The 14522-nt window shown below is 49.4% G+C and overlaps 1 protein-coding gene across 1 annotated transcript in view; it reads left to right on the forward strand.

The window, feature by feature from the left end:
• The window catches only part of Csmd1 (CUB and Sushi multiple domains 1), a 1292092-nt gene that overhangs the window by 1018682 nt on the left and 258888 nt on the right, over positions 1-14522 (forward strand). The window contains exons 21-22 of the mRNA XM_005373917.1: positions 4749-4937; positions 11393-11562. Of these exons, the coding sequence (XP_005373974.1) occupies positions 4749-4937; positions 11393-11562 (359 nt within the window). The remainder of the gene's footprint in view (positions 1-4748; positions 4938-11392; positions 11563-14522) is intronic.

Consider the following 14522-nt stretch of genomic DNA (forward strand, 5'->3'; position numbering starts at 1 on the left):
CACTAACTAGTGCATGACCACTGCATCACATGAAATGAAATCCCATCGTCAGCAACACCGCTCAGGGACTTTTCTCTAATTCCCACCAGTGGCCATTTCTCTTAAACTGACTTCGCTGATGTTTCTTGCTTATCCCTGGGTAAGTGCAGCCTTGCAGGCTGGCTAGGCCTACTTCACTTCCTGGAAACTGACTGTGATGGGGAGAAATAGTGAAATTGGCCACTCCATGTATCAAATACTTAAATCTTCTTAGCACTAATACCTAAATCCCTCCCTCCAAGCACTGTCCCCTGCCGGCTCACAATTAGTGTTTCTGTGAGAAGATTACCCTCCATTGCTCTTTTGATCATGATCCAAACCGAGTTTAACCAGCACACTCTGAGGACAGAGGCGGCACCGGTGCAAATCTGTGGACCTCGCACACAGGTTTCCTCCGGAGTCGGTGTGAATTCTTTTTGCTCCGTCCCATCTGTCTCTCAGTTCGTTTGCTTTCTGTGCGCACCTGACGGTAAGTCTCTCATGACTGTCTGAGTCGCGTAGTGCAGATGTCACGGAACACCAGAGACGGGGGAGAGAGCACAGGAACTTGCTTCTCACAGGATGGGCCGACCCAAGTCAGGGTGCCGGAGTGTGGTAGGGCCTCTGTGTCTACCCTCACACAGGTCCGGAGGGGACAGGGCCTCAGTCCTCACATGGCAGAAGAGCAAACCCACCCCAGGCCCTGTCCTAACTGCAGGAATCCCACCAGGCCCCTCCCAACACGGCCCAGACAGTCGCCTTCAGATCAGAGCAGTCGTCAGAACGCAGAATGGAAACCCAGGGCTATTTTTGCATAAGTTCAGTGCTGTGAGTATAAGTTCTGTATACAAGCAAGCAACAGCAATAAGGAAACACCCTTCTAGACCTATGGAGCTCTTTGGGACAATTTTTAAAATCTGTATTGGTGTTGAAACTAAAGTACAAGCATTTGTGAACATTTATAAGAATCCTACCCACAAGCAATGGATGCGAAGCATAAAACTTGCAGAAGAAACCTCTTCATCAGGACAGGGAGCATCTTGTAAGAACCAAGTTACACTTTTGACTAAAGCAACTTCAAGGAAGATGTGTTCCTCAGACATGCTGAAAGAATAATTTCACTTGCAAGGGTTTTGCCTTGCAAATGGACAGCAGTCAGCAGTGGCGCTAACGTAATGATACTTGTTTAAGAATCCAAAAGGTGCCTGTACCTTCAGGGGATTTTTCTGATGTTCAGAAAAACCACTATTTATAGGGGTTTTTTTGTTTTTTTTTTTTTTTGTCTTTTTGAGACAGGGTCTCCCTATGCAGTTCAGGCTGGCCTTAAACTCACTTTGTAGCTCAGGCTAGCCTCGAACTCAGAGTGACCCTCCTGCCTCAGCCTCCCCACTGCTGGGATTACAGGCATGTGTCACCATGCCCAGCCCATATGCTTCTTTGGCTGCATCTTTTCCTGTCTTCTCAAAGGCTTTGTCAGAGCAGAGCCTCCCAGGCAGCGTCACTGCAGTGTTGGAGGTGATGGAGAGAGCCCCTCTGAGCTCTGGTCAGTCTCTGGGCACTCCAGTACCCCAGCTTCCCCCCGTGCTTCGCCTCCCGGGTTACCGACTTTCTGTGAGTTCACACAAGCTTTCGGGCTTTTCAAAGAGGTTGAGGACCTAGACCACTCTCCGCTCTGCTCTCCTCTCTCATTCAAGTGCGTTCTCCTCAGGCTTCCCCGAGCGACTCTTTCCATCCAGACCTGCGCTGTCTGCTGCACTCGGCCCCTGCCCTCTTCTCTGAGCACAGCACTCATCTCCCTTGTGTTTTGAGAACTACATGTGCACTGCCTCCGTCCGTTTTCCGCAGTCAGCACAGCGGGAGAGGCTTCCAGCAGAAGGAGGAGCGGCTGCTGGGGGTGCTGGCAAGTTCAAGGGTAAACAGAAGGTGGCCGCAGCTGGAAACCAAGAGGCAATGGCAGGCTGTGCGGCCACGGCTGGGTGCGTTTATGCACGGTCACACGGGGCGGGGCTGCTGACTCTGAGTGTGACATGAGGCCGCTGGAAGGGGTGAACAGAGGCTGACGTGATCAGACCTCTCCTGAGGCCCATTTCAGATGTCTGATCTCGGTGGAAACTCCCACAGTAACCCCAGCAGGAGAGGACGCAGGAGGCCCGGGTTCGGTGGGTGCCAGAGACGGGAGCCCCTTGGCCTGTCTGGATAGAGAGCGGTCGGGGCTTTCACAATGAGTAGACAAAGGTGCCATTTGAGGCAGGAAATACCAGGAATGAGGTCTGGGAGAGAAAGGAGCATTTTGCCTCTTGGAAAATTGAGGTGCATGTTCCAAAGGGACTGGTAAGAGTTTTGAGTCCTAAAAGAGGTGAAATTAGAAAAATATTGAAAGTCAACAGTGCACAGGGTCGCTGTAACGACAGGAAAGGGGCCCTGGAAAGCGAGTGCAGATGCAAGGAGAGAGGCTGAGGTGGGAGCCGGGCTCTGCATGCTGGCACAGGAGGGCGGGCACGCAGATCATCCATGGGAAGTGCGGTGGGGAGAGGAGGAGGTGGTATCATACACCTGAGAAAGGGAAGCCTCACCTGAGAGGGAGGCTGAGGGCGGAGGACTGAGGACTCTGGCTGGATTGCAGCTGGGTCACAGCAGCTCCGGGAAGGCTGTGCAGGGGAGCTTGGACAGATTGGACAGATGAAGTGGACCAGGGCCTAGAGCGGAGGGCAGAACCACGGGACACACACAGCCTTCCCACCTCTGAGAGCTAAGGTCAAGGTGACGCTGGTAGGGTGGCTGGTGACTGGGAAGTTAGGAGAGTGTTTGTGTGGTTTGATTTGTTAGTTGGCCTGCTCGCTTATCCCAGCCTCGCCATGGGTGCCCTCACACATTTGTATGCTGGTGAGAATAAGCCAAGGCGATAAACCGAGGAAGAGAAAAAGATGAATGCTAGGGGCAAACCAGCTGGAAGGAAGGCAAAGCCTCGGGGTGACACGTGGCCCTTGTGTTTGAGGCATTCATGGGATGCACACAGGACAAACACCCCACAACACCGTGACTGCCTGACAGCCAGCGCGAGGACCCTGGCCCACAACTGCGGGCGGATACACGGCACACAGCGCCCCCAAGGCTCCACCTCAGGCTCCCTATTCAGCCGGGACTTCCAGAGGTGGCTGTGAAAGGAGGACATGGGCCAAGCCAAGGACCACAGGACATTGGTGCGCTCTTTGTGCAATGCAATAAGCAAAGCATAAAAGAACATATTGCTGTCACATTTTGCAAGAGACTACAATTGTTTTTAAAGAAATCACAGAAAATATTTCATTTTAGAAGAGTATACAATGTATCCTCAGATAGAAGGAGAATCATATCAGGAAGGTATGAGATAAAATTTGCTAGATGGTGACATCTTCATTTTAGTAGAGGTTGTGTCCTTGTTTTGTGTGTGACAGGTTTTCGATGTGTTGATTTCAAGTAAATGACATTGTTAACATTCTTTCTTCTTGGGTCATGTTAAAATAAATTCAAACGTAGAAGTGTATTTCAAGAATTATCAGTTTGGATACACTAGATATCTGGAGTAAATTCTTTGTTTGAAAGAAGAGAACAGCCAGGTCAGTACTGTGAGCGTTCTTCAGAGGCTGACCTGTAGGCTGGCTGAGAGGAAAGGGTAATGTACAGAGCTCCATTTCGGGTCTGACAAACGTCCACCTGCGAGATGTGAATGAAGGATTCAGTAGACTAGAAGTGAAGCATAAACATCAGATCCCAAAATTGCTAAGAAAAGAGCATGAACTTCACATGTGCATTGCAAACACTGAATCTTAGAGTTTGGAGACCTTGAAAGCTGACACTGGACATCACAGAGGGAGAGAAAGCGTCCTTATGGAGAGTGGTGCAGCTTTGACGTTTCCCACACCACAGTCTGGACCACAGGCCTTTGTCTCCGTGCAATCAGCCTTTGAGGGGCCCGTCCCTGTTCCCTCCCCTTTCCAGGGGGAGTCTGCGCTGACGCAGTGGGGCTGCTGTAGGCATTTCAGAGAAGGGGGCTGCAAGGAGGCTCAGAGCAGATGGGCAGCTGTTCACCCACGTCCTGAGGCCGCAGTGACCAAACCCTGGGCTTTGTGGTGGGCTGGGGACCGAGGAAGCCTGAAGGAGACGGCTCCTGGGAATAAGCAGCACCCGAGGTGGCACCAGCAGGGAGCGGGGCGCCCACCTCGTGATGCGGCCCCGGCCACACCGGCCGGACACCTCTACTATAAGAATATGTCGCACTTTCTTCTTGAGTGGTCATAGAAATGTCTAGCGGTTTACCGCGTATTTTCTATGCCCGTGAGCAAAACATGCTTTATAGACAGCACATAGTTGTTGCTTTCCATGGAGGTATATTTCAGAGTCGACCCCCGCGGTGTAGTTTTTATCTCCCACGCCCCACCTTGGCTGTCACACACCTTCAAAGCCACCTAAGTGCTGACCGTGGCAACTAGAAGCAGCAACATAATTTCAAGCTCTCAGAAGGACAGTTTTGAAGAGAATCATCTCTTTACTGTGCTGCACGTGTATCTCTATATTTTAAAAATACTCATATTGACGCCACTTGTAGTAAAGCACAAAGGACAGCAGTCATGTAACAGTCTGAGCGGTCCACGTGTTTGGGTTTTCCTCTGCAGAGCAGCACCTTTGTCAGTTCCTGCCTGTGACTGCGGGGTGCTTCCCAAGTCCCCACTCACTCTGTCTCTCTGTCCCAGAGTACGACCTGGAGCCCTGCGACGACCCCGGCGTCCCCGCGTTCAGCCGCAGAATTGGCTTCCACTTCGGCGTCGGGGACACCCTCACCTTCTCCTGCTTCCCTGGCTACCGCCTGGAGGGTGCGGCCGCGCTCACGTGCCTGGGTGGGGGCCGCCGTGTGTGGAGCGCACCTCTGCCAAGGTGTGTGGGTAGGTGGTCACACGCTTCATTTCATTCATCCCGGGAGCAGGGCGGCAAGGGGGAGGCTGGCAGGAGGGGAGAGGCCCGGGGGGCCGACCAGTGCAGGCAGCGCGGGCTCTGCTAGAAGTGGGTCCCCCAGCTCTGAGCCAGCGGGAATAGAACTCAGCAGAGGCCAAGCGTGATACGAAGGGGAAGGTGTGTGTGTACTCAAATAATCTGATAATAAACAAGCTAGGGGCCAAGCTAACAACACCACCCCTGGTGACCACCTAGGTCCAAAACCTCCCTTCCTTCCTTTCTCCCTCCCTCCCTCCCTTGCTGTCTGCCTGCACTGGGGATTGAATAGAGGGTCTTTATACTGAGACACAACCCCTACAACCCCCCGTCATTTTTCCCCCTAATTTTACCTTTTTGAGACAGGTTCTCACGAAGTCACAGGTTGCATAGGCTGGGATCAAGCCTGTCACCCTTCTGCCTCAGCCACCTGAGAGCTGGGATTACAGGAGTGTGCCAGCAGTCTAGCTAGGACACCCCTAATTAGGCGCTGATAGTGGTACTGAGATGTACTAGCCAGCCTAGGTGACAGCTCAGGGTGCCACCTCTGTCTCTGTCCTCATCCCACCCAGGTCAGCCCTTGTCCCCTGAGTTCCTCAGCCCGGTCTTGGTGGGTACTCCGTTCCTCTGAGTGGCTACTCAGGCTGCGGGATGGGCTGGCCGAGTCTGCAGGGGGAAGTCTGTGAGTGGAAAGCCCCATCCACTCGTCCCTCCCACCCCTAAACACGCATCCCCCTGCCCACCCATCCTTGAAGGCTCTCAGTGGGGGAAGCAAGGGAAGCAGAGCTAGAATGCAGATGTGGCAGAGACACGTGTTCCCAGAAGCTCTGAGATAACAGTCGGGACGTGTGATGGTTAGTCACACCGCGGCGAGGAGAGGTGGGCAGGGCAGACACTGCACTAGCGAGCTGCGAGGCGCGCTGGGTGGACTCGCCCAGGTTCCACATGGCGACGTCTCCCCCACCCTGGTCTCCCACAAAACCCAGTGCAGTAGGCTCCCGCGTGGATCTGCGACATTGCCTCAGAATTCTGAGTGTAATGTCCTCTCAGACAAGGAACAGCATGGCTGCATTTTCCATCTCCAAAACGTGTAGATTAGGATCTGCTCAGCGAGTTCATCAAAAAAACGAGTGAAAGTGGAGTCTTCTTACTGAATAACTCGTTAATGGACAAATACTAGTTCTTTAATAGGACTGAAAAATCAACGCTATTTTACCTGCAGCTGTTTAATAGGATAGAAATATTTCAGTGAGGTATTAAAGCAAAATATGCGGACTGCATTTTGATTTAGGTTATATTTAGGTTAGGTGTTTTCAATGTTAGATTAAATTTATTATTATTATCATTATTTTCGCTACCAGGAATCGAACTCAGGACTTTGCACTTGCCAGGCAGGCACTGTGCCGCTGAGCTATATCCCTGGCCCTAAATTAAATTTAACTCAAATAATTTGACCAATTCTATTTAAATATTACTTTCTGTGGCAATATATAGGTTCTATATATTTATTTAATGTACTTTTTGTTCATTCTTAAGAGAGAATCTAATAATCACCTTTAAGTAAGTAAATATATATAATATAATATATGAGTTAAACATAACATTTACTTCATGTAATTTGTATATATCTTTTGTAAATGATGATAGATGAACACATTCTAAATAATACCGACTTCCTCTGTTAGGGGTGAGATTTACTGGTTTGTTTCACTGACCACAATAAACTTGGGTGAAGGGAAGAAGACTGGCTTTTCTTATCCGTCCTCCACGGCCTGGCTGTTTTCTATTTCTGTGCCATACAAATTGTGCTTCCAAAGCACAAACCTTTGTGGAGGAATTAAACTGATGGTGTCATCAAGTATCTGGTGTTTTGAAGGCTTCGCAACCACCTCCAGGACATTATAATAACCACAGGTGCACACGGGTTTTCCCGTTACGTGGAGAGACTTGTGTCTGCAGTGCAGTGTTTCTCATTCTTGGGACTGCAAAGGTGGACAGCTCTCTGCAACAGTATCTGATCCTGTCTGAGTATCAAACAGGCAGATTGCAAGGTGATATTTCCTAACCTATTCTTTGATAATAAATGTACAAGTACATTGATATCGCCAATGAAACAGCCTTCCTTTGGCTGGAGATGTAGCTCAGAGGGTGGAGTGTTTGCCTAGCATACACCAGGCTCTGGGTCTAATCCCTAGTACTGTAAATAAGAACACAGACTTTTCCTAATAGTGATTGTCGGTCAGCTCATACTGCCTCAGTGGGCTGAAGCTAGGCCTCTCCTCCTCCACCTTGTGGCCTGTGACATCCATGGGCGATGTCTGTCTGAGCAGCAGAACCAAGGCACTGGATATCTCAGGCTGTTGAGACCACCCAGAAGAATGAATAGAAAAAAATCAGTCGACACCTTTCTAACATGGTTAATTTAATTTTAATTAATGTATCTCTCTTGAAAAACTCTCAATAACTATTCCATTTTAGTTATAATTCCAGTAATTTTTTACACAAGCAAATAATTCATATTAAGAAACATTATATTCACTCACCTTAAAGCAATACAAAATGAATTATTGAAAGAACTTAAAGAGTGAAACATTTAATTGCTTTGGTAATGAAAAGTTACAATGGCTCCCTAGAATTAAGTTCAATGGACTTTTGACATTTTGAATGCTTCAATTTTGTAATTTTCTGAGCAACTGCCTTTTAATGTAGAGCATTATTTTCTCTAATTATTTCTTCCAGGATGGAGTCCCAGGACTAACTGTACTTCTCTCTGGGTCTTTGAGACATTTCAACTCTTTCCTTTGAATATTGTGTTATAGGCATTTTTGTACACTAGTAAATTTAATTTCCAAACAAATTAAGTCATGAAACAGGTTTTGCAGAGTGGGAAGATTCTGTGAAATATTAACTGAGAGGTGTTGGAAAAGTACCACGTCCCACCCTTGTGGAGTTGCGGGTTCACAAGGGCACAGACAAAGAGCCCTTGTAGATATTTAACATTTCCACAGAGGACAAACTCAACATGGCAAGGCTACAGCGCAGTGCAGCTGCGGCGCCCCGTGCTGGCTCTGCCACACCCTCCTCTGGGGCTCTGAGCAGCGCCGTGGACCTTGCTGTGCTCCTCTTCCTCCGCATGAGACAGTATTGGTTTCTGCCTCACGGAGTTGCAGTGCTTACATACCAATGCAGAATTAAAAATAAGTTCTCTCTGACGTGTAGACTGGAAGAACAATGGGCGGCCACACCCGACGGGACAGAGGACAGCTGTGCCTGGCTTGCTGCCCGGTTTCTGTGTGGACCTCCAAGGCTGCTCCTGTGGTCTTCGGGTCCTGACGTTTGCTTCCCAGCCCCTCCTGGCACCATCTGCACCCTTTGTGTTTTCCTTTGAGCCCTTAGCATCCCGTTTCCTCTTTTTACACTCCCTGTTTTCAGGACAAGCTCTCTCAGCAGCGTCCCACACTGGCTCGGGAAAATCCAAGACCACCCAGCTGGCATCTCACCTGGTCCCCACGGCGGCTCCCAGGACACTTTGTCCAGCCACTGCCATCACCTCGCATGGAGCCCTGTGTGTCCCACACCTGAGATGCCAGCTGCGTGCCCTCTCCCCAACCTCCCAGCTCTGACACGGCTCTCGGGGGGCTCTGGGGTGCTGACCTTGCTACGGTGCTGACCGAAGGGAGCACTGAGCCCAGTGGGACATCTGCCTCCACTGTCGACCTTGCCACGGAATCGGGAAAAGAGGAGGCAAGGCCACTAGTGTCCGGAGCGACAGTGTCTCCCAGATAACCACGTGGGACCCTGTGCAACTGGGAGATGGCGGAGGCCTGACCGGTGGTGTGTCACTGTCACTGATCGCCTGCCCGAAAGCCTTGGGAGGGCACAGCAGCACAAACGCTCAAGTCTTCCTCCCAGTCTGCCCTCTGCGGTGTCGCTGGCGGATGAGAATGTGGCCAGTGCTCTCGGTGCAGTGCAGCAACCAACAAGCTGCGGCTAACTGATGGTGTTTTCTGCTAAGTCCGTAAGAACACATCTGTTCCAGCACACGGAGCCTGTTACCCGCTTCATTCCTAATTGTGACCATTATTGTGGATTCTTAATGACAGATATATTCAGTGCCCACAAAAAGAGCAGTATCTTCCTGAGTTCTTGCCTTCTTATCAGATGTCACCTGTGTTTCTCCTGTGACCCTGAGAAGGAGACCTGGACTACGAATTATTCTGCACCTCAGCCTCCTTGTCCAGGACTGAGGTTTTAAAGCTGTTCAGTAAGATCACTATATTAATAATTTAATGAATGTAAATAAATTAAACTTTACACATCAGCCTTATCATGCATCTGAGTGGGCAAGTCATATCATCCCAGGACACTATGAGACCAAGGCAGGAGCATCACTATTCTGAGCCCCATCTGAGCAATTTAGAGAGACCTTGTCCCTGTCGCAAAATTCAATATATATACAAATATATTTATATAAATAGTAAAGGGTTAGGAATGTAGCTCAATGAGAAGGCCCTGGCTGAGCTCAACCCCCAATATGGCAAAAAAAAAAAAAGTAACTCTGGGTAGGTGGCTTCAGAAAAAAAATCTGAAGAGCAGCACAAAACCGAAAACCTGGTGACATGAAATCCAAGGTAAAACCATCCAACAAGAGAACAAAATCCCCAGCATGCAGCCATCCTCACCAGTATGGCAGCCCAAACAGAAACGGAAATCAAAGCCCAAGAAAGAGGACTCCTTAGCCTGAAAATTCTTTCTTTGCCACTATCAGTATATGCTAAATTTTTGATTGCCTATAATTTAAAACTTATAAAAGCCATGGCCTGACATAAAGTTGAATTTTGAATTGTTTACTTAGTTGACTATGGGCCAGTTCTGTTTTCAATAATAATCTGTAAAATTTGTGATTGGGTTCCACATTCCAATCCACAGAGTTCAATGCTCTTCTTTTATTCCTGTTAAGTTCAACACCTGCAATAATTTGAATACCCCAAGATAGACTCTGTGGAAGAGCCCATATTGTTTTACATTTTTATTTTCATTTTGTTCATTTTGTGTTTTATGTTAAAAATCCTCTGTTTCTTCAGTAAGAATAAAAGAGTAGAAATACATTCAATGAGGATACTCACTGTCCATGGATGGTCATCTGTTCCCAGAGACATGACTCATGGTAAATGTGTCTAGAATTGAAGCTGTAAAGCTGTCTCTCCTCACGGTGAGATTCTCTGCTAGTCATCAGATTACCGCAGTTGCAAGTCATGAGGCCACCTGAGAGAGAACACCTGAAAGCTTGCCTCACTCTGCAGCATAATCTATGAAATAAGTTTTAAAGAATTTTATGACTTTATAAGCATATATAAAATAATAATGGGTACTACTATACACTTTAAGAATGTATATTATTATAAAATTTCATTGCCGTTTTGTTGGGTCTCCAAGTCCCTGTGCTTCTTTCTCAATCTTCTGTCCCCGCTGCCACCCAAACCCAAGACAACCCCTGTCCCCGAGCGAGCTCCGCCCTGGCTGTCCTCTGACAGCGCCACATGAGGTCACTCATCTGCGCACGGGTCACTGTGAGCTCATCCCGGCCTCTGGCAGTTTGCTCCTCAAGGGGGCTGGGAGGTCACAGCTGGCAGCTGACCGTGTTCGTGGCCAACAAGAGAAGGGACGTTACAGAGAGTGGACAGCGTGGCTCAGAAGGGCACACAGAAGATGTCAACGGAAGTCCCGAGGCCGCCTGCGCTCAGCTGCACCCGGACGAGCGCTTTCTGTCCCTGTCCTTCACTGCAGTGGCGTTGTGCTTGTGCAGAGACTCCAACCTACATTAACACTCAATCTGCTGAATTTTAAAACACCTTTGTGCTTGGCACAGAGTGCGGCCCGTAAATGAGCGGACGGCACCCCATGGTCTCTCCCGTGGTCTCTTGGAAGACACCTCAGAGCTTGTCCCCATCAGTGGACAGCTCTCCCCCAAAACTCGTCCTGGCTGATGACACAATATCGGTGCAGGAACATGGCGTCAGTCCACCAGTGGAGCGGGCACATGGCTTTGGCCAGGGCATTTCATGAGCCAGAAGGGAGGCATGGAGAGGGGGCCTCACCTGCCAGGGTAACAGCCAGGGTGCACTGCACACACCTCCCCTTCTGGAGCTCCTCCTGGGACAGTGCACAGCTGCCCACAGGAAGAGCCCATCAGATAAAAGAAGTCAGGCTGTTGGAAATGGGGCAAATGGTATGTTTTCTGTCCAGTGGTCGAACAGTGAAAATGTCACGAATCTGTGCTTTTAAAAATGCGTTAAGGATAGACTTACACTGGTAGAAAGAGGGTGATCATAATGTTGAAATGTTTAATCTGTGAAAACCAGTAATTCCACTTTTGAATCCTCTTTTTTCAATGTTCTATTTACTTTAGCTGAATGTGGAGCAAGTGTCAAAGGCAATGAAGGAACATTACTGTCTCCAAATTTCCCGTCCAATTATGATAATAACCACGAATGTATCTATAAAATAGAGACAGAACCTGGCAAGGGGATCCACCTCCGAGCTCGGAGTTTTCAGCTGTTTGAAGGAGATACTCTGAAGGTAAAGAGCCCCTTTCCCACTGTGCTACCCTCTTTTCCTCTGCAGGAACCTGGCATCCATCCATCATCCTTCTATCACGTACCTGTCAATCATCCATGTGTCATCTATCTATTATCTATCATTTGTCTCTCATCCTATCATCTCTCCCCCATACATCCACCCACTCATATAGCTATTTATCTATCACATAGATGTGTTAGCCCAGCTTTGCTTCTATACCATGTATTCTTCTTTACTTATGTACTTGATTTGAGCTGTAATTAATGAGGCCTCACGTAATGGAGTCTGTTTGAACCTTGAAGTAGCCTTGTCTGTAATCCTAGACCTAACACCCACAAGCCGTCTATCCCAGGGAAGCTGCTCAGCGAGCCTGGCCCTCGCTCTCTTATGCATAGGAATCTGCAAGGAGACAGACCTTATTGGCTGTTTTGAGAGTTAAATAATAGAATATCTTGTTGTTCCTGGCATTGGATGTAGTCTATAAATGCAATTATTAAAGTATATGGGCCCCCCAAACAACCCCTTTCTTAGTTATTCTCAATATTTTCTAGTTTATTCTGCACTCTGAGCATTTAGAGCCAGAAGGATCTGGTGAGGTACCGGAAGTAAGTCCAGCCACTGCCACTAGAACCCCAAGCAGCACCCTTGCAGAGGAACCACTCCCAGGCAAGCCTGCACCTCACCAGGCCAGTGGGACACCAGCCTTTCTTTGGCTTGTGAAGCTCCGCTACATCCAGAAATGCCCCTGAATTCTGAGGCTTCTGACACAGGTCCCACATCATCCGTAACTATCTCAAAGAACTGGGACTTTCCAGGGTCCAGGCACAAGAAAGCGGCAGTGCAGACCCAGCCCCAGGACCCTGGGAGGGAAAGGTCGCGAGCAGCTAAGGCTGAACGCAGCTCACAAGGGCACAGCCGTGTGGTCCAGCCAGGCCTGGCTCCAGAGAGCTAAGGGGAGCTGTGTCAGGGGCACTGTCCACTCTCCCACTCCCCTGTGTGAAGCTCTAAGCTTAATCGCCTTAGGGCTTCTCAGATGCACACTTCACTCTGAGAATTCACAGAGGCACGTGGTGGGGAAACCCGCGTGCGTCCCTGTTCACCCGGAGCGCAGAACTGACACAGCGCCCAGGGCTTCTCCTGCCTCTCTGGACGTGGGGAGCACAGGTCAAGGGGGGCGGGAGTCAGAACCTCTCTGCTCTGCCACCCAGAACCCACTGCTTTTCAATGTGTAATTGGGTAGTGTGTTTCCATTCATTTTAATAGCCTTTTTGGAAGTCCATTCTGACAGCCTGCAGGACTGTAATTAAGGAGTGTTTTCCAGCCAGGAAGCTAGCACATTCGTACTAATTTACAAAAAAATTGTAAAGTTAAGCAGAAGTAGAAATTTTCTAAATTCTTTGATAACCTCCAATTTGGGGTCAATAGGGCTCTGAGGCAAATGTTTGATTCCTAACTGCCCTGCGGTGCCGGCGAGCAGGGAGAGGCTCCGTGTCGCATGTGAAAGTTGCTGGGATGGAAGGACGGAAGACTTCCTGCTCAGCTCTGCCCACAGGCCGTCTGGGCTTGTCACCCAGGCTGTTGTCAGAGGTTATTGTTTTAAAAAAAAAAAAAAATCCCTGCTTGATTGGAACTGTGGTTTCCTTCAACGTGTCCAGGGTGCTGACATCCAGGGTAATACAGGATTATGTCCAGAGGACGTACAACAGCCAGCAAGGTAAACCAGCCTCCCGCTGTCCATGTTCAGTTGCAGGGAAACTGTCCCTCACATAAAATGCCCAGGCCTTTCACTGGGGTAGATTTGGTTGAATGAACTAATAAACATCTCACTGTTAAACATATTTCAAGTTACACTGCCATACTCTGAGGGCCAAAGGCCGTCTGCATTGCTCCTGCGTGTGTCCTGAGGTCCCCTGTGATAGACTCGGGACTCACAGGAGCCCGTCCCTGCGGTGACACAGATGTAAATGACAAAGGGAGGAGAAGCTGTAGGCAAAGGCTGCCAAGGGCTGAGCTGGGCACAGACTCTGGTCTCCTGGAACCTACTGGAAACTTCCCCGGAATGCTCAGCCAGCCCTGTGGGACTCCCGGAGAGTTTTCTAATCTGACCACCCACTCACTCCTACGGAGCAGGTGGCTCAGGGTGGCTTCCCTAAGAACTGAGGGGGCTCAGAGATGAGGGGTCCCCAGGAGACACCTGCAGATTGTGCGGCCTGTGGTGAAGTCAGCTGCAATGGAGACCCAAGCCCCTGGCTTGCCCTGCTGCCCGGCTCTGCTCCTTGGCCAGTGCAAACCTCAAGCCCATGCAACAGCTGCAGAGTGGCCACAAGCGCTGCACCCTCATGCTGGGTAGGTGACCATCCTGGGAAGCCCATGGTCACGCCAGGTGCTGGCAGTGTGTGTAAAGGAGAACGGGCTGGTCTGGGGAGGAGAACCATTCCGCAATGGCGCTGCTCATTTTTGATGGTGAGACTGAGGCGTCTGACCCTGTGACCCATAAGTGATGAGGACACCCATCCACCCTGTGGAGAGCAGGCGCGGAGGGGCCGCTCCAGGGCTGCACGGTGGCCTCTTCTGTTTCCCCGCCCACCTGTCTCAGGGGATTCTAGGAATCACACAGAAATGCGTGGCACAGGGAGAGGCCCTGGCCTTTGTGGGGACCTGGCATTTCCCTTTGGAACCAACATCCTCTGGACGTAATCCTGTATTACCTTGGATGTCAGCACCCAGGACACGCTGAAGGAAACCACAGTTCCAATCAAGCAGGGATTTTCTTTTAAAAAAAAAAAACAATAACCTCTGACAACAGCCTTTCAGGAAGGAAATTAGAGGGTATTTTCTTCTGCTCCACTAGCATGTGCTCATCTAATTTCAATGAAATAAGTACAGCATCCATGTGAATGCGTTTCCTTCTCTGTGGGTGCACGGGGGTGCGTCTGTCTGAGGGACGTGTGTGCCTCACA

This window comes from Chinchilla lanigera, unplaced genomic scaffold (assembly GCF_000276665.1).
Source record: "Chinchilla lanigera isolate Chin_1 unplaced genomic scaffold, ChiLan1.0 scaffold00002, whole genome shotgun sequence".
Taxonomy (NCBI): Eukaryota; Metazoa; Chordata; class Mammalia; order Rodentia; family Chinchillidae; genus Chinchilla; species Chinchilla lanigera.